The 27,052-nt window shown below is 32.1% G+C and overlaps 1 protein-coding gene across 1 annotated transcript in view; it reads left to right on the forward strand.

Moving 5' to 3' along the window:
- Window positions 1-23,808, forward strand: part of RabX4 (RAS oncogene family member RabX4) — a 36,098-nt gene extending 12,290 nt beyond the window's left edge. The window contains exons 3-7 of the mRNA XM_090163151.1: window positions 10,929-10,989; window positions 12,033-12,110; window positions 14,899-14,988; window positions 18,191-18,304; window positions 22,537-23,808. Of these exons, the coding sequence (XP_090019277.1) occupies window positions 10,929-10,989; window positions 12,033-12,110; window positions 14,899-14,988; window positions 18,191-18,304; window positions 22,537-22,635 (442 nt within the window). The 3' untranslated portion in view covers window positions 22,636-23,808. The remainder of the gene's footprint in view (window positions 1-10,928; window positions 10,990-12,032; window positions 12,111-14,898; window positions 14,989-18,190; window positions 18,305-22,536) is intronic.
- Window positions 23,809-27,052: the final 3,244 nt, after the last annotated feature.

A 27,052-nucleotide genomic window follows, 5' to 3' on the forward strand; every position in this document is an offset into this window, starting at 1 on the left:
TTCACATTTATTGTCAGGTCTTGAAGAAATTGCTTAAGATTTTCTATTACGTCTTGAAGAAATTGCTTAGATTTAATGTTGTTAGTGTTGCCATAGAAACTGAAACTAGAATCGCATCAATTCCAATCTTTAATTATAATAAATTGCGACGTCAGGAGTGAATCTAAATGGGTAGATACCTAACAAACATGTTTACGTTTTCTAGGGCAGTTATGCCCGTGCTTAAAACGGATCTTCTCTTTCGAAAGGAAATTAGGTTAAAAGTAACATTTTTAGCACGTGTTTATAATTAATTTCCTTAAACGTGTCAAAATAAGGGTTACTCGTTTCACCTATTTAGAAAATAAGCCCGATGACGAATGTTGAAGGAGAATATGATCCGGAAGTAGGTCTGAATGACGTCACCCAGTTTTCTGATACGCTCGACCCAAATACGGCGAACTTGAATTAGTGACCTACTTGTCTGTGGCGTATCCGGCTGGCTATAAAAAGTCGAATGCAGAGTTAAAGAATTGATCCACAGCGAAACGGCGCTAAGTTTATTTCCATTAAGGGGGAAGAATACAGTAAAATCCTCTTTTTCGTTCAAGCTGAACGTTTCTGTTTTAACAATTACATAATTGAATTATATTTTTCTTATTAGGCTGAACCTTCCTCTAGTGCTTAAAATAATTTTGATAATTCTAATATTAATAGTTAACGGGATATAAGGTCCTAACTAAAGGCTAGTTTGGCACTTGCCCAACTTGTTTAACTCCGGGGGTCTGAATTAAAACGTACTTACTTAATTACTTTTAAATTTAAAATTGTGAAAATTATTTTAATCACTAAACAAGAAGCTGCTCTACACTTAAATATTAATTTTATAAGTTAAAATACAAAATTAAAAGAGTTGAGCTTGAAATAGCTTGAAAGTAGACAATGGCCACAGTAGTCTTCCCCCTTAAACTTTGAAAGTAGAAAGAGCGAAATGTTACGTTCGATATTTGCTTCCACTTTGATAGATGCGCGTTTAAAACCATTAAATTTTCTCGCTGTTTTGAAATTTTTATTCTAGCTGTAATGCATTTTATAAAAAGGAAATGATAGTATTGGAAAACTATTAGGATATATTTGAAACTTAATTCGTATTAACTTCAAGTATAAATTACTTGCTGAATTGGCAATCACGACAAAATCGAAAGCCACTCGTAACGCGACTGACATTAAATAAATAAATCATTGATGTAAATAATAATAACGTTGCAACAGAAACGTATAGTTTCGTATAATGCATAGCGTACGTTTTTTCGAACCAACTTGACGTTTTCAAAATGTTAGAGTTTAAACTTCTACAGATTCTATTGTTATAAACAAAAAGGCGTAAAATCCTCCCAAAAACCATTCGGTTAAAAATGGCAAGGTCCTTTAAACAAAAACGTCACGTCCTATATTATTCTAGGCCATAAAAGTAGTGAAGTCAAATAACGGGCAAGATCTGTAATTATATTCCCATAAACGTCATAAACTGGACTTATTTATCGACAAGTGATGTGCTCTGAAGTAATATGCTAGACCTTGCACGTCCTAAGTGTTTTACTGAGTTCAAAACCTTTGTACAACCATAAAACATTTCAAAGAGAATGGCTAATATTAGAATCGCATGATTCAAATACACCGTTAAATAAATTGGTTGTAAAATTTTCAACGGTTCTTGGGGTGTTCGCAAAGCATTCTGGGAAAGAAAGAAACGCCATATTGGCTGAAAATGCTATCTCTCGCTCATGCGCTAGAACGTATTTTCGGCTCGATGGCCGTGACAAGTTTTCTTAGCTTAGCTGTAACGATTCTAATAATACCAAATACGTTAAATAATTTACCAAGTTAATTAAAGAAAAAGGTCAATATAAGATAAAATGTTTTCTTAAGAATGTATAAAGAGTGAACAAATAAAAAAATTTAAACGTAGCGGACGAAAGGCAAGCATAAATATCAAGAATTAGTTCCTAAAAACGATGTAGATGGCAGCATTACCTAATCACGGGACCATTTCAACCTCCCGACTTTAAAGTTTTCTTTCGTTCTCGCAAAACGTGGCCTGGCTTGTTTTTTTTATTTATAGGTGCATATATTGTTTAGATCGAAAAATATTATCTACTCTGTTTAGATTTACTCTTTTACCTTAAAAGCATAGTGAACGAGTTTCAATAATCAGAGTCAACATAACTTGGCAGTGAAATAAACGTTGGCACGTGTTTAATTCTTGTCTCGCTCAAAGTACCACCTTGGCCAACCGAGACAAAATAAAAACACTCGATAAAATTACTGAAACTGTCCGTACTAATGGTACTCGAACATTTCTGTACATTATCGATAGGTGGCGGTGCGACACTGCGACTATTGAAACTGGCAAATTACTGAAAGCAGACAAGTTGTTGACTGCAGTGACGTAAGTAGAGGGAAAGTGAGGTCGACACGCCGAACCCGGGTTCGGGATCGAAATCCGGGATTTAAGGGATGAAATGGGGGTAAAATCATCGAAAAGTCAATGTATTTAGGGTATTTCTCGCGACGATTTGTTTTCCCGTATATCAACATATTGTGTCCAGGCCAACTTGTTCATTTATCTACGCTTATCTCGAAAGATACTTGAACGTATATCTTATCAAGCTTTATCGTACGGAATAAGTTGAAATGATGTAAAAATTGATAACCTAGGCGCCGCGTGCGCAGATTACCCCGGGGGACGCGGTTAATTTGAATTGAAGTGTTTTGACGTCATGGAATATTCGTTGTTAAAGTAGAATGGAAATATTTTTAAACTTCATTTTAATATCATTGTAGTACGCTTGACACTTGAACCAATCTCACGAGTATTTCTTAAAACGAATATCTCGATCGCGTTTTATCGTACGAAATAAGTGGAAATTATGTAAGTTGTATGATTAATAACCTAGGCAGGAAGATAGCGCGCGCGTGCGTGGATTACCTGGGAGGCGCGGATTGCCCGGGCGCGCGGTTAATTTGAATTTAAAACATGGATTACCTCTCCGAAATAATTCATGTACCCAAAATTGGACCGCAAGTTTTTTTCTTTTTAGGGGAATCTCTATGGGAGTTTAACATTACAATAAAGCTAATAGGTCCAGTTTGGGGTACTTTTGGTCCGAAATGGGGTACATAGGGCCGAAAACAATTTTTATTTAACTATTGGTTATTTAAATAAATACCACTTTTATTCAAATAAATGCTTGGTTGGGTAAAAAACACAATTAAATAAGTTAAAATGATATTCTTTTTACCAACGTTTTTTAAATAAATCGGAAAATTTGTGGATAAAAATTAATCGACTGCCGAACACTAGAAGCAATTCTAATTTAAATGCGTATATTTAAATAGGAAAAAATGAACGATTCGATCGGAGGCATATCATTAATTTAACGTATTGAACGTAGAGTAAGAGGCTTTTGTAGTAATTACTACCTATATTTGCATTTCAGAAATCTATTTTAACATATTGAACGCCAAGAAAAGAGGCTTTTGTAGTATTTACTACCTATATTTGCATTTCAGAAATCTATTTTAACATATTGAGCGCCAAGAAAAGAGGCTTTTGTAGTATTTACTACCTATATTTACATATTAGAATGTAATTTAACGTATTGAAGGTAAAGTATAGAGATTTTGTAGTATTTTACTACCTATATTGGCATTTCGGAAGTATATTTTAACGTGTTGAATGTAGAGTATAGAGAGTGTTGTAGTATTTTTCTTCCTACGTGACTACACCGGAAACGTCTCTGTGTTATTCGCTTTAGTAATCAAGCCGACTCTGAACATATGTTTTACTCTTTATTCTACGAGGTTTAAACATACACCATTTCAGTACATTATTAACTTATTCCATACGCTATTTAAAACACATGCGATAAAGATAACGAGGAAACAAGTTAACTCTGAACATATATGTTATGCTCTATACGTGAAGGATGTTGTAAGCTTAAATTCATAATGGTTAATGTGTAGTATTTTTCTACCTTTTTACATTTTATAGTATTTCTTTATCTATATTTGTGTATCGGAAATGTATTTTAACGTATCGAACGTAGAGTAAATTTTTTTTTTATATTTTCTTTATATATTTGCGTATCAGAGTTGTGTGTTGTCGTATTAAAAGAAGAAAAAGGAACTTTTCATAGTGTTATTCTACCTATTTACATATCGGAAATGTATTTATATTTTACCGTATTTAAAATATAGGTAATTGTTTTTATTGGCTTGACTTAATAAAGCGTGAAAGTTATTAGTTTCAAAATGACTATATTTGTGTATAAGAATTATATTTTACCGTATTTAAATAGTAATAAAAGCGAATTGAAAGTTTGAAGAAAATATGAATTAAGTTCGTAAATAAAATCCTTCTATAGTATTTTGAAGGACTCTTAATACGTTTTCAACTTGAATAAAATTAAAAACAATAATCTAAGATACCCTTTAAAGTTAAATTCCTTTAGAGTTTATCAGTAAAACCACTTTAAGTATTTTTTCAATCCTTATACCTATATTTACATATTGGAATTGTTACAAAAGGTTCTTTTAAACGTAACTTAGTACACTAATTAAGTATTTATTTAATTAATTTGTGTATCTGAAATGTATTTATTGAAAAATAAGTGGGTTTTACTATTTATCACGGTTTTATATATATATATATATATATATATATATATATATATATATATATATATATATATATATTGGAATTGTTACAAAAGGTTCTTTTAAACGTAACTTAGTACATAAATTTATTTTGGAAGTTCAAAACGTATTAAGAGCCCTTCAGAGTACTATAAAAGGTGTTAAGTCAAGCAATTACATTTTTAAAAATGAAAGAAGTTAAACAATATAAAAATTTGTAAATATTGTAAATATTTTTAGGTAATAAAGAAATTAAGAAATGTTTTAATTAAAATATCTTTCATTTTCTACTACATTTTTAAAAATGAAAGAAGTTTAACAATATAATTATTCTAATATAATTTCAAAATCAGGTATTATTTAAAGTACAAATGCATAATTTAGTGAAGCAATTCTTATTTAAATACTTTTATTTAATTAATTTGTGTATCTGAAATGTATTTATTGAAAAATAAGTGGGTTTTACTATTTATCACGGTTTTTTATATATATATATATATATATATATATATATATATATATATATATATATATATATATATATATTGGAATTGTTACAAAAGGTTCTTTTAAACGTAACTTAGTACATTAATTTATTTTGGAAGTTCAAAACGTATTAAGAGCCCTTCAGAGTACTATAAAAGGATTTAATTTACAAATTAAATTAATATTTTCTTCAAACTTTCAATTCGTTATAATTTGAATTAAAATGAAAACATCATGGGTTATAGGTGCGTAATCTACTATTAGACCGAACTAATTAAAAAAAATACTTAAAGTAAGTGGTTTTACTGATAAACTCTAAAGGAATTTTGGAATTTTCTAGAATAGCAAAGTAAAACTAAAACGTAAACCAAGTTTAAAACGAAACTAATAACTGGGAGAAAGGTTGAAGTAAGTAATTTTTTTGATTTTTCGTTTTTTAATTTTTGAGTTCCCTATATTATTATAAACTAAATTAAATATAATTTTTGAAAATTTGTGATAAAAGATCTGCTCCTTCGTGTTTTACATATATTTAAAAACTCGAGATTTTAATGAATTGTTTTCAAAGCATGAAAAATATAGCAGATCCTTTGATTTTAATTGTAGTTAGTAGTTACTTAAAAAAAGTCGCTAGCTGACTTGGAGCTGGTGTAGTTAAATTTTAAAAATGTGTATTTTAAATTTTGTTTGTAAAAGTTTTTTTTGAAAAAGTTTAGTATTATAGTTTAAATTTATTAAATAAAATAAAATATAAATTATACATTTGGTTTAGTATTTTACTATTGCAAGTAAAATTAATAGTAATTTCAATTACTTTTTTAGTTTTTTTTTTTGACAAATATAACTATTTAGTTATTTCATATATTTGAACATTTCCTTGACTACATGACTGAAAAATTGTTTAAAGCTCCATCTACTTGGTTACAAAATTTGTTAAATACTTGGCTTTAAGGCGATCTAAATTAAAGTTAGAAGAAGCTAGACAAAGAGAAATTGTTCTGAAAAATAAAATTAAATATATAAAAACTAACCAATAGTATTTCGAATACCAAATAATTCGACGTATTTGTTTTTGAAATAACTAAATAGTTATATTTGTCAAAAAAAAACTAAAAAAGTAATTGAAATTACTATTAATTTTACTTGCAATAGTAAAATACTAAACCAAATGTATAATTTATATTTTATTTTATTTAGTAAATTTAAACTATAATACTAAACTTTTTCAAAAAAAACTTTTACAAACAAAATTTAAAATACACATTTTTAAAATTTAACTACACCAGCTCCAAGTCAGCTAGCGACTTTTTTTTAAGTAACTACTAACTACAATTAAAATCAAAGGATCTGCTATATTTTTCATGCTTTGAAAACAATTCATTAAAATCTCGAGTTTTTAAATATATGTAAAACACGAAGGAGCAGATCTTTTATCACAAATTTTCAAAAATTATATTTAATTTAGTTTATAATAATATAGGGAACTCAAAAATTAAAAAACGAAAAATCAAAAAAATTACTTACTTCAACCTTTCTCCCAGTTATTAGTTTCGTTTTAAACTTGGTTTACGTTTTAGTTTTACTTTGCTATTCTAGAAAATTCCAAAATTCCTTTAGAGTTTATCAGTAAAACCACTTACTTTAAGTATTTTTTTTAATTAGTTCGGTCTAATAGTAGATTACGCACCTATAACCCATGATGTTTTCATTTAAATTCAAATTATAACGAATTGAAAGTTTGAAGAAAATATTAATTTAATTTGTAAATGAAATCCTTTTATAGTACTCTGAAGGGCTCTTAATACGTTTTGAACTTCCAAAATAAATTAATGTACTAAGTTACGTTTAAAAGAACCTTTTGTAACAATTCCAATATATATATATATATATATATATATATATATATATATATATATATATATATATATATATAAAAAACCGTGATAAATAGTAAAACCCACTTATTTTTCAATTAATACATTTCAGATACACAAATTAATTAAATAAAAGTATTTAAATAAGAATTGCTTCACTAAATTATGCATTTGTACTTTAAATAATACCTGATTTTGAAATTATATTAGAATAATTATATTGTTAAACTTCTTTCATTTTTAAAAATGTAGTAGAAAATGAAAGATATTTTAATTAAAACATTTCTTAATTTCTTTATTACCTAAAAATATTTACAATATTTACAAATTTTTATATTGTTTAACTTCTTTCATTTTTAAAAATGTAATTGCTTGACTTAAATAAAGCGTGAAAATTATTAGTTTCAAATGATATTTACAAATCTTATCAACTCTAAAGTCCATTTTTCAGGTATTAGTAAGTATTTCATACAAACTAACTTCTAAAATATAGATTTAGTTCGTAAATAAAATTCTTTTAAATTACTTTGAAGGACTCTTTATACGTTTTGAACTTGAATAATATTAAAAACAATAATCTAAGATACCCTTTAAAGTTAAATTCCTTTAGTTTATCAGTAAAACCACTTACTTTAAGTATTTTTTAATCCGTTTGGTCTAATAGTAGATTACGCACCTATAATCCATTTCTGAAATGCAAATATAGGTAGTAAATACTACAAAAGCCTCTTTTCTTGGCGTTCAATATGTTAAAATAGATTTCTGAAATGCAAATATAGGTAGTAAATACTACAAAAGCCTCTTTTCTTGGCGTTCAATATGTTAAAATAGATTTCTGAAATGCAAATATAGGTAGTAATTACTACAAAAGCCTCTTACTCTACGTTCAATACGTTAAATTAATGATATGCCTCCGATCGAATCGTTCATTTTTTCCTATTTAAATATACGCATTTAAATTAGAATTGCTTCTAGTGTTCGGCAGTCGATTAATTTTTTTCCACAAATTTTCCGATTTATTTAAAAAACGTTGGTAAAAAGAATATCATTTTAACTTATTTAATTGTGTTTTTTACCCAACCAAGCATTTATTTGAATAAAAGTGGTATTTATTTAAATAACCAATAGTTAAATAAAAATTGTTTTCGGCCCTATGTACCCCATTTCGGACCAAAAGTACCCCAAACTGGACCTATTAGCTTTATTGTAATGTTAAACTCCCATAGAGATTCCCCTAAAAAGAAAAAAACTTGCGGTCCAATTTTGGGTACATGAATTATTTCGGAGAGGTAATCCATGTTTTAAATTCAAATTAACCGCGCGCCCGGGCAATCCGCGCCTCCCAGGTAATCCACGCACGCGCGCGCTATCTTCCTGCCTAGGTTATTAATCATACAACTTACATAATTTCCACTTATTTCGTACGATAAAACGCGATCGAGATATTCGTTTTAAGAAATACTCGTGAGATTGGTTCAAGTGTCAAGCGTACTACAATGATATTAAAATGAAGTTTAAAAATATTTCCATTCTACTTTAACAACGAATATTCCATGACGTCAAAACACTTCAATTCAAATTAACCGCGTCCCCCGGGGTAATCTGCGCACGCGCCGCCTAGGTTATCAATTTTTACATCATTTCAACTTATTCCGTACGATAAAGCTTGATAAGATATACGTTCAAGTATCTTTCGAGATAAGCGTAGATAAATGAACAAGTTGGCCTGGACACAATTAGTTGATATACGGGAAAACAAATCGTCGCGAGAAATACCCTAAATACATTGACTTTTCGATGATTTTACCCCCATTTCATCCCTTAAATCCCGGATTTCGATCCCGAACCCAAACCCGAACCCGGGTTCGGCGCCAGACCCTCACTTTCCTTCTACTGACGTAATTACTGCAGTCAACAACTGGTCTGCTTTATTTAATTATGGTTTTAAGGTAAAAGAGTAAATTTAAACAAAGTAGATAATATATTTCGATCTAAACAATATATTTGATACAATGCGATTCTAATATTAGCCATTCTCTTTGAAATATTTTATGGTTTTACAAGTGATTTTAACTCAGTAAAACACTTAGGACGCGCAAGGTCTAGCATATTACTTCAGAGCACATCACTTGTCGATAAATAAGTCCATAGGATGATAAAATTGGCAAATAAGTAGATTATTCCATAATGAAAAGGGATAATAATGCTAAACCCTAAACAAATTTGAAGAAATTTAAAAACTTACTAATAGGTCTTCGAGCAAATAAAAAAAGCGAAACTCGGACCAAATAGATCTTCGAGTGAATAATTAATTAATTAATTTAATTATAGAGTTATGGCAGTGTGACGTCACGGTACGTCACCCATGCTTTCTCCTATAGATAAAAAATCGCGACCAAAATGGAGACCATGGACAAAGCTACGGAGTGCCATTACTCTATTCACTCGAAGATCTATTTGGTCCGAGTTTCGCGTTTTTGTTTGCTCGAAGACCTATCGGTACGAGCTATTAGTAAGTTTTTAAATTTCTTCAAATTTGTTTAGGGTTTAGCTTTATTATCCCTTTTCATTATGGACTTATCTACTTATTCGCCAATTTTATCATCCTTTACAATGCAGTCCATAGGTGGTTCCTTTTAACTTAACGATAAATAAGTCCAGTTTATGACGTTTATGGGAATATAATTACAGATCTTGCCCGTTATTTGATTTCACTACTTTTATGGCCTAGTGTAAAGGACCTTGCCATTTTTAACCGAATTTGTAGAAAGTCAGGGAATTGAAAGAATATGTAGCAAGTCAGGGAATTGAAAGAATTTGTAGCAAGTCAGGGAATTGAAAGAATTTGTAGCAAGTCAGGGAATTGAAAGAATTTGTAGCAAGTCAGGGAATTGAAAGAATTTGTAGCAAGTCAGGGAATTGAAAGAATTTGTAGCAAGTCAGGGAATTGAAAGAATTTGTAGCAAGTCAGGGAATTGAAAGAATTTGTAGCAAGTCAGGGAATTGAAAGAATTTGTAGCAAGTCAGGGAATTGAAAGAATTTGTAGCAAGTCAGGGAATTGAAAGAATTTGTAGCAAGTCAGGGAATTGAAAGAATTTGTAGCAAGTCAGGGAATTGAAAGAATTTGTAGAAAGTCAGGGAATTGAAATAATTTGTAGAAAGTCAGGGAATTGAAAGAATTTGTAGCAAGTCAGGGAATTGAAAGAATTTGTAGCAAGTCAGGGAATTGAAAGAATTTGTAGCAAGTCAGGGAATTGAAAGAATTTGTAGCAAGTCAGGGAATTGAAAGAATTTGTAGCAAGTCAGGGAATTGAAAGAATTTGTAGAAAGTCAGTGAATTGAAAGAATTTGTAGAAAGTCAGGGAATTGAAAGAATTTGTAGAAAGTCAGGGAATTGAAAGAATTTGTAGAAAGTCAGGGAATTGAAAGAATTTGTAGAAAGTCAGGGAATTGAAAGAATTTGTAGAAAGTCAGTGAATTGAAAGAATTTGTAGAAAGTCAGGGAATTTAAAGAATTTGTAGAAAGTCAGGGAATTTAAAGAATTTGTAGAAAGTCAGGGAATTTAAAGAATTTGTAGAAAGTCAGGAAATTTAAATTTACTTCATAATTTTATACCTAATTTTACAATAGCTCTGTGATAAATTCGGCGAAAAGTCGATAATTTTAATTTGAAAATATTGCGGCAACCCTGAAAACAGAAACACTAAAAAACAATTTCATCTACTAGTGATCCTTTCTCACTAGTCCTATAACTTCGTTTCACTTAAAATATTAATTTGACAGAAACATTTTTGTTAATATTTTTCCACAGAAAATATATAGTTAAGTCTAGTATAAAAAAGAGTTTCGTCTGAAATACCTTGTGCTGATATATGAATGTTTCTTGTAGGGACACAGCTGGACAGGAACGATTCCGAACGTTAACCACAGCCTACTATCGAGGAGCCATGGTAAGAGATACCAATTCTGCATTCAAATCTGAAACAGGGTGGACTGATTCGAATTAATTGGCTCCTAAAAATGAAACATTGATTTTGAAACCGGTTGGACTGATTCAAATTAATTGGCTCCTAAAAATGAAACATTGAGTTTGAAACAGGGTGGACTGATTCAAATTAATTGGCTCCTAAAAATGAAACATTGATTTTGAAACCGGGTGGACTGATTCAAATTAATTGGCTCCTAAAAATGAAACATTGATTTTGAAACAGGGTGGGCTGATTCAATTTAATTGGTTTCTAAAAAAGTAACATTGATTTTGAAACAGGGTCGACTGATTCAAATTAATTGGCTCCCAAAAATGAAACATTGATTTTGAAACAGGGTGGACTGATTCAAATTAATTGGCTCCTAAAAATGAAGCATTGATTTTGAAGCAGGGTGGACTGATTCAAATTAATTGGTTTCTGAAATAGGGTTATTGATTTTGAAACAGGGTGGGCTGATTCAAATTAATTGATTTCCAAAGAAGAATCATTGATTTTGAAACAGGGATGGCTAATTTAATTTCTGTTAGTTGGGAAAAAGCCATTAATTGATTATCAATCCTTAAAACTCTCATTTAAATTAAAAAATATTGATTTATCTATGAAAATTACTTGATCTAATGTCGAAACTGGGATCCAACTGGTATCGAGAGTCATCGCATTCTGTTTGGTCCAATAATTTTGATCAAATCGGAATAAATTTAATTTATTTTAATGAATTGTAATTGGGATCCAATTTGAAGCTGCCCAATGTTTGATATATTTTTTTAATAAAATTTGATCTACCATTTTATTTTCGTAATGGTTAATTTTAATTAAAACAAATGTACCAACCTTTATCTGAAAATGCGCCATTTTACCTGGAATATAAGTGAAAATGTCTAGATGAGACTGGTAATCCCTTTTACAATCTCGAAACGGTTGACTTCGATACTAAAGCGAGCAAAATGTTTTTTAAGCCTAGATAAATGTTGCTTCGTGTAATATTTTCTTTCGAATGATTTCAGGGAATTATCGTAATGTACGATGTCACAAACATGGACTCTTTCAACCATCTTTCATACTGGTTCCGTAACGTCGAAGAGGTCGATTCTCTTATTTGTTTTATTTGTTCTTTTATTTATTCCGTTTCGAGCCATTTTTCTCCTACTTCCACTATGGACCTCTCCGTTAGACCACGCGCGCGGATAAAACACATTTAAGGGCTCGATTCCCCATTTCAATATCTAAATGTTGAGTTAGGTGGCGCTAGTTGTCTGGTTCTGGTTGTAATAAGCGTTTCACTCTCACTTAGCGAAAAGGGGATCGCTGGATGAAATATTTTCGGTTGATCGGTTAACAGTTTCGCCCTGGTTAGCCAAAGAAGACAACTACAATTCATACTCAAGTCAAGTCAGCTAGGTTCTTCACTTTATAAACACAATTTTTTTTCCGCAATTTGGAAATTTTTAAAATTTTTAAAATTTGGGCGATAACGAGCGTCCATTTTTCCTCCTCGACGTCAAATTAACCGTTAGGCCTAACACAATTTTTTCTCCTAGTCGTCAAATTAACCGTTAGGCCTAACACAATTTTTTCTCCTCGACGTCAAATTATCCGTTAGGCTTAAGACAATTTTTTTTTCCTCGACGCCAAATTATCCGTTAGGCCTAAGACAATTTTTTTATAATCGACGCCAAATAATCCGTTAGGCCTAAGACAATTTTTTCTCCGCGACGTCATTTTATCCATAAGGCCTAAGACAATTTTTTCTCCTTGACGTCAAATTATCCGTTAGGCCTAAGACAAATTTTTCTCCTTGACGTCAAATTATCCGTTAGGCCTAAGACAAATTTTTCTCCTTGATGTCAAATTATCCGTTAGGCCTAAGACAATTTTTTCTCCTCGACGTCATATTATACGTTAGGCCTAAGTCATCTAGCGACTTATAATGCCTTAAACAGATGGCTTAGTGACCCACGTCACTAACTAAGATTTAATTATAATTATATTTAAATATGCTCTACCGAAGGATTTTTCTCATTTGTAAATCGCTTGCAATCAGTTTTCAGGGCAAATTTATCTCCATTTTGCTGGTCAATCAAATCGAATTAAAATAGTTTTAACGGTCTTCTCGAGTAGGCTAATACCTTTTTCATACTAAGGTTATAAAATCGGCTTAGTCTCCGTTAATAAACCACAGTTACGTTTTTATATTAAAATATATATGAAAATGAACTTTGGTTTACTAAAATTATTAGAGACAGGGTTGTTGATTTTTTGATTTAAAAAAAAAATCAAAAACCATCGATTTTTTTGATTTTAATCAGATTTTTTTGATTTTAAAGGGAATATAACCTCAGGTATTTGGTGTGGAACACAAACGTTTGCAGCTCTGGCCGCTCTTGCCTTTGGCTTTAGAAATGTTTGGCGCTACTGTACAGGGTAATTTGAAAAATTGAAGGGGTCTTCCATAAAGATCGCTTTGCGGGTTATATTCCCTTTAATCGATTTTTTTATTTTTTATTAATTTTTGGGTTTTTTTCACTTATTAAAAGCAATATATAAGCTTATTGATATAATTATTATTTTTGTATAAATAATATTCAATATTAGACAGTTTTATCATGTCAAAAAATATTTATTACAAGAAATAAGTATATTTGTATCACAGGAGTAACCTTGAAGTAAAACTAAACAGTGTGAGAAATAAGGCACTATCACAGGCCAATCGCCAGTTTAAAAATTAAATGCCTGGGGTGTTAGTGGCCCTGGTGAAAACTTAATTAATTCAATGTTTTTCCCTTCAAGATTTATAGTTCTTTATTTAACACTCCAAAATTTTGAAATAGCCATAATAACTAACCTATTAAGCCTATACCCTAGCACATATTGTCAAGAGTAGATAATTTGACCATAAATTATGAAAGCCTGATTTTGAAGGTTAAAAATGGTAAATGGCCAGTGGCCAGTTTTTTAATTAAACTACCTAGGCTCTACTGGCCACAGGTCCAGTTTAAAACAATTCCTTATTTATCAGCCTCCGAGAGTCCATTATTTTCAAAACACCAAAAATGAGGTGGGGAAGGGATCGTCGTGGTAGTGACAGGTAATAGTGTAATATAATGACAAATCAGGTCTAAAATATAATAATTCAATAGTAAATCTCTCATTTATGGAAAGTTAATACCTTTTAAACAATCTTTTATAGGAACAGATTTAAATCAACTTGATTTTAATCAAACAACCCTGATTAGAAACTATTTCAAATTAAAATAAAACCTAGGTGGTCAGGGGATCCGAAAACCAGAAGACTCGAACTGCTAGATATTTTTGTCGCGTTTGTACAAATTCCCGGGGCCCGTGCATCCTAGGGGCCCTTGTTTTTTACAGGGTTGGATAAAAGCCGGATTTTTTTGTAAAAAGCCATACCAGTGATTTTACAGGGTTGGAACATTAAACCTACCCCTGTCGCCCTCAATTAGAGGATAATTTGAACTCACCCCAATTTGTTTAAATATTAAACAAAAGCTAAATTAAATAAAAGCTATTATTTTAGTAAAATATTGAAAACATGTTTAGTTAAAAACAAAAAAAACTTTTGCTTTTTTCAAGTGGGTATAACCTGTTTTAACGGTATCTTCCCATTGGACCGAATCCCAAATCCGCCAAAGTGCGGCTTTTTCGGTCGAATGGGATTCGGCGCAATGTAACAGATTCGTTTTAACCAGGTGGATATAACCCTAGTTTTTTACCAGGACCTGGCCCTGCATATGTGTCTTTGGGAATACGTTTTCCAGTAAACTATCTCGATATGTAATCTAACGGATAGGTCTATAGCGCCGCTGGGTTCCCTTAAATCCTTAAAAAGTTGTGTTTTTTTGTGGCACGCAGAACGCTTCTCCTGATGTCGTCAAGGTCCTGGTCGGCAACAAATGCGATGCGACGCAACAGAGAGCCATCGACTACGAAAGGGGAGAAAAGGTACGTCGCTCTTCCGAATCGATAATCCTCTTTTGGAACCATCTGCCTGCTATGTTTTCCTCCCGGCGTGGTGTTGTCCACCTACTTACCAGATAAACCCCGATACACCTACTTAGACCTTCTTTAGCCGTTCTCGCAATAAAGTACAAAAGCGTCAGATAGTGGGGTAAACAATTCTGCGAGTGGACGGACACCCGCGCTATTGAAACGCGAATTGTCCGCCGATAATTGTTTTCGTTTCGAGTGTCAATAGCTGGCACTCACTCACCCTTTCCTATATTGTTACGCAATTTAACCAAAGGACTGCGTTGCCAGGTTTCTAAATATAAAATTAAGAATCGATGCTAGATAATTATCGGGTTTTAGAAAACAATATCCTAAGCGCTTTATAATTGTTTTCACTAATTCCCCTTCATGATTGTTATTAGGGATGCACCGATATGGGTGGTCGATAATATCGGCGGTAATATCGGACGATATATCGTCCGATAAAAAACAAAGTAACATTGTAAAAAATGGTTCAGTACCCTGTTACACTTTTAACCCTCGGTATAAAAAAAGGAATGATCTAGCTTCTGAAGTTTGACGTACGTGATGCGGCCAGTCAAATAAAAATATTACCATTAGTTAGTTAATCGATAATTTACTTATTTTTAAATGTTTTTCTGAAAGTATTTTCTAATACCGGTATCGGCCAATATCTGCTTCATTTAAGCCGATATTGGCCGATACCGATATTAGAAAAATAGATCGATATATCGGTGCACCCCTAATTGTTATACGTTTACAGAAAGCAACGTATTTTAGCTTCGCACGTGTTAGAAAAGCAAGCCTTATCTATATTTATTATAGATAACTAATTAATTTTGTATTATTTTTCAATATAATATAATTGGAAACTTTGATAAGATTTTATTTCTGTATTTATAAAATTTATATTCTAGTAATTATTATTGCGATTGAAAATATAATCTGCTGAGGGGAATTTAGTTGTAAATATTTAAAAAGTCAGCGAATTTTTAAAAAGTTTAAAAGTTAGCGAATCTTTAAAAAAATAAAAGTCGGGGAATTTAAAAAAAAATTAAAAGTCAGGGAATTTTTAAAAAGTTAAAAGTTAGGGAATTTAAAAAAAAATAAAAGCCAGGGATTTTAATTTCATTTATAAATTATATGATGTTAATTTTACTATAGTTCTGAGATAACTTATGATTTAGTTCCTTAGACGTTCTAGACATTTTTAATCGTTGCAATAAAATGATTTTTTTAGTTTGTACTAAACTGTAGCTCGAAGTAAATTCAGTAACTTCTGAATCAAGTAAAATACAAATTTGTCTAATTTTGGCCATAATAAGGCCAGGGAAAATCTCGAAAAATGGTCAGGGATAAGTCAGGGAATTTTAATTTTAAAATATTGTGGCAACCCTGTAGAAACCTTTTCACGTATTTATCAACTTAACCCATCTTAAATGAACAGAACATGTTACTATTGGACCCAAAATATGACTATCTGAGAGTTATAGTCAAGCGTGTCGAGATACGTGACTCTTGAAATAAATTCGAAATAAGAATCCTTACATTAGACAATCTCATTATAAATTAATTAATGTTACTCTAACCTATTTTACTATATTTCAATTATTCGATTATTATTACAATTATTATAAATATAAAACCCAGTAACTGAAAATGGATTTTTTTTGACTCGCTTGACAGTTGTTCTCAGTTATATGTTATGAATTTCGTAACGTCACGGTGCACTTACAAGGAGACATCCCGAAGTGTAACCCACCGATTTTGTTCAAACTCGGGGGATTGGTAGACCTTCATGTAACTTGAAAAATACTAAAGGGAATTTATTCAATAGGCAACCGTTTTACCATGGCAACGAAAAATGTTTATCACAACACAAAATATTAAATGTTCCCATTGAAAATAACATGGGATTTTGACCTCAAATTGCTCAAAAGTTGATCAACTTTTATGGTTTTTTTGTCAATTTTTATCTATTTTCTCTATTTTTGGCATTTTCCAAATTTTGAAATTTGATCAAATTTTTCACAGGGGGGGGGGGGGGGGGGTCCTAGGAATCGGTCAGAATCCCATGTTATTTTCAATGGGAAAATTTCCATTTGTTAGTCCTCTTACGTAGGCAAATTTCGTGGAAACCCCGCCTCCTCGGGAGGACGTCACTATTTCCAGGGTTGGCAAAAAACCGGCTTTTTTAAAAATTAAAAAATCCAGTATGGTTAAAGCCACTAATAAAAAATGGTCAATTTGCTTTATCTAGTCCTCATTACTCCGAAAATGCTCAAATTGACCGATTTCAATAATACGTTTACCTTTACATTGTGAGGTATAGCAGGCTTATTTACCCGCTTTTATACCCTAACATGGCAGCGTATTTTCACGTGCAATATGAATTTTAAGATCCCCAATTGCTTATATCTAAATGGAGCGCCACCTATATTTTAAATTTAAATGTATCGTAGATAATTAATAAATTTTAAAATACATATTATCAAATTATAAATACGGAAGCTCATTAGTGTATTGATAATTAAAATTTATAAAAATTTAATTTATAATAAATTAATTAGTACTGTTTATATACATTAGAGGGCGTACCAGTAGCATAGTAGAAAACAGGGTTGCCTGTCAGAAGAACTTAAGAGGCTCAAAACGCTAGCACGTATGAAGGTACAAGTAGTCTAACCTGTGTAAATATATAAACCGTGTCTAGCCCTCATTACATCGTGAGGCGACAAAAAGTGAAGGTGAAGCTTGGAGGAGAGAAGTATTCTGGAGTGGAAAAGTCGGGCGCCACCTGCGGCTTTGTAAAATTCCCATCATGCTCTTTTTTCGGACGTCATCAAGCCAGAATGATGGTAGATAAAGCTGACGTCCGACCAAAAACCGGGGTAGTCTGGGTAATTCTAACAGCAATAGGCTGGAAAGGACGTTCTTATTACCGCTATGGGATTTTCCACTCCAGAATACTTCCCTCCTCCAAGGGTGAAGTTTTAGTATCGTTTTGGAATAAAAAATGCAGAATATTATATTCTGAAAATTTATTTCTCAATATTGTTTTTAATAAAAAAACAGTGGTTTTAACCAGCCTGGCTGATTATTGCCAACCCTGAATATTCCAGGCACGTGATATCTTCTTAAACTCTCTTTGTGTTTTCTTGGCTGCCCAAAATAGATGGCTGAAAGCTTCGACATCCCGTTCTTCGAGTGCAGCTGTAAACACAATATCAATATTCAGGAGGCCTTCGTCGCATTAGCCAGGAAAATCAGGGAACAGAGGGAAAACAGAGTACGTATCCTAGATTAGTGGCGACATCTTGTTGCGTATCTTGAAACTTTGATATACCTTGTGATTTTAACATAACCGTCGTGAAATCCAGGAATCACGTGTTTATGCGCGTGTTCTAACCATAGTCTAGATAAAACTGTATTTAACACAAAGACTACGTAAGTCTTAAAAGACGTGTGACTAAATGTAGCTACGATTCCCCATTTTTCGTTGGTCAAAAATCCTCTCGCAACCCAAAGTATTTTTTTAAAAACCAAAACCATGGGTTAAATTTGGTTGCTATATTAATACTAAGTTTAACTTAAATCTAACCCAAACCTAACCCCGAGGGGTCGGACATTAAAAGAAATCGTGTATACTTTCCAAAAAATCCGAAATACAACAGAAAATCTCGAAATCTGAAGATAAATGACAAAATCGTGAAATACGGTAAGAAATCGCGAAATCAGGAAATTCGTCAAGACATCCCGAAATGCAACGAGAAATTCCGCAATCCGACGTTAAATCTTGAAATACAGAAATCCGACATTAAATCTGGAAATGCAGTGAGAAATTCTGCAATCCGACGTTAAATCTTGAAATACAGAAATCCGACATTAAATCTGGAAATGCAGTGAGAAATTCTGCAATCCGACGTTAAATCTTGAAATCCAGTGAGAAATTCTGCAATCCGACGTTAAATCTTGAAATACAGAAATCCGACATTAAATCTGGAAATGCAGTGAGAAATTCTGCAATCCGACGTTAAATCTTGAAATACAGAAATCCGACATTAAATCTGGAAATGCAGTGAGAAATTCTGCAATCCGACGTTAAATCTTGAAATCCAGTGAGAAATTCCGAAATCCGACGTTAAATCTTGAAATCCAGCGATAAATCTCGAAATCCGACGTTAAATCTTGAAATCCACACCTTATGCTAAACTTAACCCAAACCTAATCTTAACCACAGCTTAAGCTAAACCTAATCTTAACCACACCTTTAGCTAAACCTAACCTAAACCACACCTTATGCTAAAACTAACCATAACTTAACCTTATGCTAAACCTAACCCAAACCTAACCTTATGCTAAACCTAACCCAAACCTAATCTTAACCACACCTTAAGCTAAACCTAACCTAAACCACACCTTATGCTAAACCTAACCCTAACCTAACCTTATGCTAAACCTAAACTTAACAGAAACCTAAGCTAAACCACACCTTAAATTAAACCTTACCTAAATAACACCTTAAGCTAAACCTTACCTAAATAACACCTTAAGCTAAACCTTACCTAAATAACACCTTAAGCTAAACCTTACCTAAATAACACCTTAAGCTAAACCTTACCTAAATCACACCTTTAGCTAAAGATAACCTAAACCACACTTTAAAGCTAAACCTAACCCAAACCACACCTTAAGCTAAACATAACCTAAAGCACACCTTAAAGCTAAACCTAACCCAAACCACACCTTAAGCTAAACATAACCTAAAGCACACCTTAAAGCTAAACCTAACCCAAACCACACCTTAAGCTAAACATAACCTAAAGCACACTTTAAAGCTAAACCTAACCTAAAGCTAAACCTAACCCAAAGCACACCTTAAGCTAAACATAACCTAAAGCACACCTTAAGCTAAACATAACCTAAAGCAAACCTTAAGCTAAACATAACCTAAAGCACACCTTAAAGCTAAACCTAACCCAAACCACACCTTAAGCTAAACATAACCTAAAGCACACCTTAAAGCTAAACCTAACCCAAACCACACCTTAAGCTAAACATAACCTAAAGCTAAACCTAACCCAAAGCACACCTTAAGCTAAACATAACCTAAAGCACACCTTAAGCTAAACATAACCTAAAGCACACCTTAAGCTAAACATAACCTAAAGCACACCTTAAGCTAAACATAACCTAAAGCACGCCTTAAAGCTAAACCTAACCCAAACCACACCCTAAGCTAAACATAACCTAAAGCACAACTTAAAGCTAAACCTATCCCAAACCACACCTTAAAGCTAAACCTAACCCAAACCACACCCTAAGCTAAACATAACCTAAAGCACAACTTAAAGCTAAACCTATCCCAAACCACACCTTAAGCTAAACATAACCTAAAGCACACCTTAAAGCTAAACTTAACCCAAACCACACCTAAAGCACACCTTAACCTAAAGCACACCTTAAAGCTAAACCTAACCCAAACCACACCTTAAGCTAAACATAACATAAAGCACACCTTAACCTAAACCACACTTTAAAGCTAAACCTAACCCAAATTAATCAAAACAGGACGAAAAAGTCATGACTTTTCTTAAATCGGGCTGCGTTCAGTCTTGTGTCAGTTCCGTCATCTGCACAAGATGCGGTTAAGCGAATTTTCACCGACTGACTTTCGGAATCAATGTATTAACGCCATATTTGGAAAATAATGCTACGCCTAATTCAGTCCTTACTAAAAGCATCATTATAATACGTCACTCAAACACGGTCACTCTTCGAAAAAAGCAGCAGTCGATGAGAATCCAATGAATGAAGTGAAGTTCAGTAAAAAATTGTCGTCAGGTGCTCTCGCGCAATATTTATGGGCGTTGAAACTTTTTTTGAGAACTCGCAAAAAGAGATAGTTGGTAAATTAAAATTTAAGGACAAACGTTTGTTAAGAATTGATTTTTTACGTTAATAAATACTTTACACTGAGATTAGCTGTTACTTTTAAACAACTTTAGAACAGTGGATATTTTTTAGAGAAACTATGCTGAAATACTAATAGAGAAGCACTGACCAGATAGTTTTAGGAAGATGTAGAAGATTTCTTATGTAAGGGAAAATATTCATTTTACAGGGTCCCGTTTAACCATCTGGGCCCGATGAGAGAGGAGGGGGAAGCTGGGATTTGTACCCCAATGTTTCCCCCTAAAACGTGTAGTAATAACGGTTGTTTGGGGCCCGGTATTGTTTTACTAGGGCCCGGATTTTAACCGAAAAGTTTCACTCCAAAGTAAAAATTTATTAATAACGCTTGTAGGGCCCTTTTTAATAATAATAATCAGCGCCACCTTAGGCCTAAGTCATCAAGCGACTTTTTTAAATCCATTAATTCAGGTGGTCGGGTTACAATTCGTAGGAGGATGGTGGCTCCCTACACTAACTATTACCGTTAACCTCTACAAGTTTTTATGGAAGGGGAAACCGTAGAGCTCGGGGGAAAACCCCTTAATTCAGTGGGGAGAGAACTTGCAAACTCAACGCAGTAGGAGTTGTTCCGAGTTTTAACCCAGTGCCACAAGCTGGGATCGAACCCGGCTCCTCTTGCTGCGAAGCGAAAGCGCTAACCACACGCCACCCCACTTTACCCTAATAGTCAATTGCGCATCTACCAACCACACTATACTCGTTATCCAAATTAGTTATTTGTTTTATGGACCAAGAAAAATTTAGAGGGACTCACTACTCTCTTACATCCACTGAACTTGCGTTTTCTTACTCGACGATTCTGCCTTACTTTTTAGAAACGCATTACGGCTTATGATTTAAGTTAAATACTACGTTTTTACAACTTATCGCAGGAGCTATACAGTTTAGAATTAAACGGATATCGGATTTACAATGAGTGCCTTGGAGTTAGATAATATGTAGCCGCAACTATCGCCTTTGTTTCCATGATTGGCTTCCAATATGACGGAGGGGCGTGGTTTTTCTTCCGGAAATCACAAAACAGAGTGTTGCCTACACGGGGATGGAAAATAACCGGCTTTTTTAATTAAAAAAATCCATTATAGTTAAAACCAGTTGTAACAGGTGGTTTAGACCGGTTAAAATAACTAATAAAAAATTCTCAAATTTCTTATACATGTATCTAGCTCTCAATACTTCGAAAATGCTCAAATTGACGTTTTTGCCCGTGACAGTATATAACAGGCTTATTTACCTGCTTTTATACCCTAACATGACGGCGTATTTTCACGCGCAAACTAAATTTTAAGATCCCCCAGAATATTATATTCTGCATTTTTTATTTGAAATAAATAGTATTTAAAATTTTCAATATTTCTAATTCATTACTCAATATATTTATTTAATTAAAAAAGTGCCCACATAGTCTCAGTTTTGTAAACGTCAAAATTTGGTCCGGAGCACCGACGGTGTTACTACTAATGAGCTCATAGTCCGTCTACAGATGACTCGGTCCATGGTCGTTCGAGTAGAATATTTTGATCATTTTATTTTCGTTGTTTTCAGGCGAGCAGATTCGACGAAATGGAGCGGCAGCAGTGGGAAAACGCTGATCTCAATCAAAACAAACAACTAACCCCAAACGCTTACCGTTGCAATTGCTAGGGATTGCTTCATTAGTTATAATTTGTTATTAATTAACTATAAAATTATCGCGCGTCTTTCGTTCCAACGTTCTTTACTTTTACGAAACTTTCCGTTCAGTTGAAATTTGGAAAACAAAAAAGGAGGAACATGTATAAAAGAATCTCAAAACCAAAGGGACACCGTGGGACACTATCTACGCGGGTATGCCTAACTATTTGTCATAGCGTCAGATGTAACGTTCAAAAGAAATCCATGTGGCTATGTATACCTGTCTTCACGGTTCATTTATTTCCTCTTTTTATATAAATAAATATTTGAGAAAATGACAAAAGTATTCATATCCAAAAAAATACTGTACTTAAATATATAAGTAGAAAACTAATTAAAAATAGTGTGAGTTGTGGCTTTTTATAGATAATAACTAAAAAAAATACCAAAAAAATGTATAAAGGTTTTGTTAAATTTTCCCAAAAGGAAATGATATTTGAACTATATCTTCCATTTTAGGAAAATTAATGATTTATATACTAAAATAGAGAGCTGAAATTGAGGTAGAGCCATCAAACGGTGAAAGGGGAAACTATTTTATTCCTAATAAAACCCTGGATATCATGATCTGTTTTATTTAGTTAGTTAAAATTAATTTTCATTAATATTAAGTAAAAATAATTATGGATTAATTAATTAATTATTATAATTAGATTAATAACGATTATTTGAACTTTTACGATTCCGTAGCAAATACAAATTTCCATTTCCTGGATGTAATAATTTCCGTTGATAAATATTCGCAAGATTCTTCTAAGAATTGTGTAATTAAAAATGTAAAATGACGCAATAACATTGACGTGTGATGTATAACAGTCTGAATCCAAACCAAAATAGACGCTTACCATATTCCGTAATGGCGGCTGTCTAAATATGAACTTGATCGTAGGCGTGACTTCTGTTGGATTGTGATTCTCCCCGCAGCCGTTTGGTGGCAGTAGCTCGGTAAACGTATCTATTATGAACTCTTTTGTACGGATATGCATTATTTATACTTGTGATAAAAATGAAAAACTGAGCTTTGTTCTAGCGTAATTCATAATGAAATGCACCCAGTTTATTATAAATGTATAATGTAAGTGTAAATAAGGCAGTACGTTAATATTATATCACGTGACCTCGGTGAAAAATATGCTAACTCAAAAATTCAAGGTTTAGTTTAATTGGTGATTTTAATTTTAAAGTGGTTATTTCCAACTTTTTCGATTAAATATATTTGCATTCAAAAATATGTTAACTATAAGTTAAATGTTTTGCTATGCAGATAATTTTTATGCTAAAATTTAGTTCCAAAAATTTTGCTCTGATGTTTTCTAATTCACCCTTTAATTAATATAGTTCTTTTTCTATGCAAAAATGTAGTTACAATAATTTTGCTCTGATGTTTTCTAATTCACCCTTTAATTAATAAAGTTCTTTTTCTATGCAAAAATGTAGTTACAATAATTTTGCTCTGATGTTTTCTAATTCACCCTTTAATTAATATAGTTCTTTTTCTATGCAAAAATGTAGTTACAATAATTTTGCTCTGATGTTTTCTAATTCACCCTTTAATTAATATAGTTCTTTTTCTATGCAAAAATGTAGTTACAATAATTTTGCTCTGATGTTTTGTAATTCACCCTTTAATTAATATAGTTCTTTTTCTATGCAAAAATGTAGTTACAATAATTTTGCTCTGGAATTTTCTAATTCACCCTATAATTAATATAGTTTTTTTTCTAATGGAAAAATGTAGGAACAATAATTTGGCTCTGACATTTTCTAATTCACCGTACAGTAAATTCATCTTATCTATTAACTATCTATTTCAATAAATATACATTTCTTAAAAAATCTGAGTTAGAATATTTTTACACTCGGTTAGCGATCAATCTTTCGTGTAATCCGCCAAGAATAGACTAAAATAGTATTATTTCTACTATCTTGGTTTGAAATTTTTTAGACTCGGATTTGTATATTAAAACGCGTACAATGGCTATCTTTTTCTATACGAGTGATTCGTAAAAAAGAAATACCAAATATAGTAGGGTTTCTCCCCGCTCCCAATTCCCATTGCGTGGTTCTAGAAAATTAGAAGTCTTCGACGTGAGAACGCATTTCTTGTCTTGTTAATGAGCATTTCTAGGTCTCTAGGTCCGATGAAAAGGAGTGTGTATTCCTGTAACAAAATAACCGTTATGTTACAAATAAATCCATATTCACTAAATATTCCAAGACCGAATGACGTTAATAGAAATATTTAAACATAAATGAAACTAATACTGACCTTTCGTAATTAAAGATGGCACTAACTGTAGCGTCACGCCTCTCCTAAGACAACGATATCTGTCTTATACAAAATGGAAAGCTTGTCTGTCTATCCATGATTGTGCAATTTTAAATTATTTTCCATTTGAATTTAATATTTTTAATTTATTATTCATTTTAACTTTAAATTTACTGAGTATGCTGATGTGCCTATGAATATAATATTTATTTAATTATATTTAGTGAGTTCGATATTTAGTACCCATCTGAAACGTGCGCACGTAGAAGGAATCAATCATGGATTTTGAACTTTTAGTTTTGACCAGTTCGCGAATATCAAGAGTTGGATCAATTTTAATTTATTGACTTATTTACTTCTAAATTTTAATTATATCCTCCTTATAACTCGAACGGGAAAAAACGTCGGGACAATTTTTCGATAAAATCTTATAGCCTTGACCAAGATCGTTTTACGGAAAGGTCAGCGTAGTCCCAGCTTTTTTATGCAACTTGTTTGTCAGTTTCAGACCGAGGAAAAAATTCCTGCTGCTTTTTGCGCCATCTATCCTAGTAACCAAAAAACATTATGCAAAGCAAATTATTTGGTCTATTTTATCTATTATTAAACCAAAATCGTGTAATGTAATAAAATTTTAAGATTCCACTAAGGGCGCATCGTAGGGTACAACTTTATTCAGTATACAATGATTTTCGCGCTTTAAATCATTTATTATACTAGCTTTCGTTTTAGGGCAAAACACAATGATTATTCCCGCTCTAGAATTTCTTCCTATTTTCTACATGACACGTTTCTAGGTGCGTGTTAAATAAACTTAATCTTGAATGTATATTTTCTGCGAAATATTTATTTTAATCTATTAAAAATATGTAGTTACTATTTAGCCTTACCATGAATTATATCCCAATTTTAATCTTAAAACACCGCGCAAGTCAGTGTATGTAAAAATAGTGTAAAAAAATTGATGTTGTAAATACATTGCGTTTTTAATTAAGATGTAGTTAGGTTAATTTTATGTTTTCAATTGTATTTTTAAGTCTTGTAAGAATTTTTTTCCAATTTGGAAGATATATAACTATATTATTACGTCTTAATCACATTTATGTGACAGATTAAAATTTATTATAATAATTTATTGTATCAAATATGTTAATCATGAAGCGGTTAACTTGACTTTATCTTCCACATATATACATAACATCAAGAACATATTTACGTAACAGAGAACAAACCAATCGATAACAATCCATTTTAGTAAATCTCTTGCAAGGAGTGAAATAATTTTAAATTTATTTAACAGGGTTTTAAAATTTTAGGAGATTAGATTACTGAAGCTCTTGGGTAGTGCCCTTAAATCAAACTTGCTATCCCTCTTTTATCGTTATTACGAGTGTCATTTAGGTTCATTAAGCCATAATTTAAACAAATATTTACGGAAAATATTTATTTATTATTATTTAAATTAAAAAGTAAATAATTTTTATTACATTATTATCACTGTTTACTTATTTTTACGAGCTTCGGTTTATCTGCAATAGAGGTCATTCTTCGCAAATCAATATATAATCAACCTCCTTCACCCATTTGGGGTGGGAAGTAGTCTGACTTATCAGAATAGCGTAGTAACCTAACCTCCTAAAAGTTGAATAGCCCTGTATTTAATTTAGTTATGATGTTATTTGTTTACTTATGTTATTTTGCTGCTTATGTTAGTAGGCGCCACTTTCTCTAATTTGATTAAAGTCTCGGCCATTTTAGAATAAAGTCTGACATTAGGCCAGATAAACAAAAAAAATACTGCAAGTGTTCTCTGTAACGTAAGAAGTTTGTTTTTGTTTATTTACTAATTTCTAAGCCGCAAATTATTTTGAGGAAGGAATTAGCTCTTCCGAAGCATTCGCGGAATGTAATACAAGAGCTTGCTATGTTACGAACTCTCCACCCTAGTCAGTTAGCGCGCCTCCTACCTTATAAAAAGCTAAGCTGTTTCGAGAACATTCCGAGAAATAATTAAAAGTCAAAAGCAATCTTGTGGTTGCTAGAAACTAAAACAAAAAGAGAAAAAATTGTTATAAAAGGTGCTTCAAATGTTTTCATAAAAACACAATAAATGTTTTA

This window comes from Leiobunum rupestre, chromosome 11, assembly GCF_980474605.1.
Source record: "Leiobunum rupestre chromosome 11, qqLeiRupe1.1.hap1, whole genome shotgun sequence".
In the NCBI taxonomy this organism is placed as follows: Eukaryota; Metazoa; Arthropoda; class Arachnida; order Opiliones; family Sclerosomatidae; genus Leiobunum; species Leiobunum rupestre.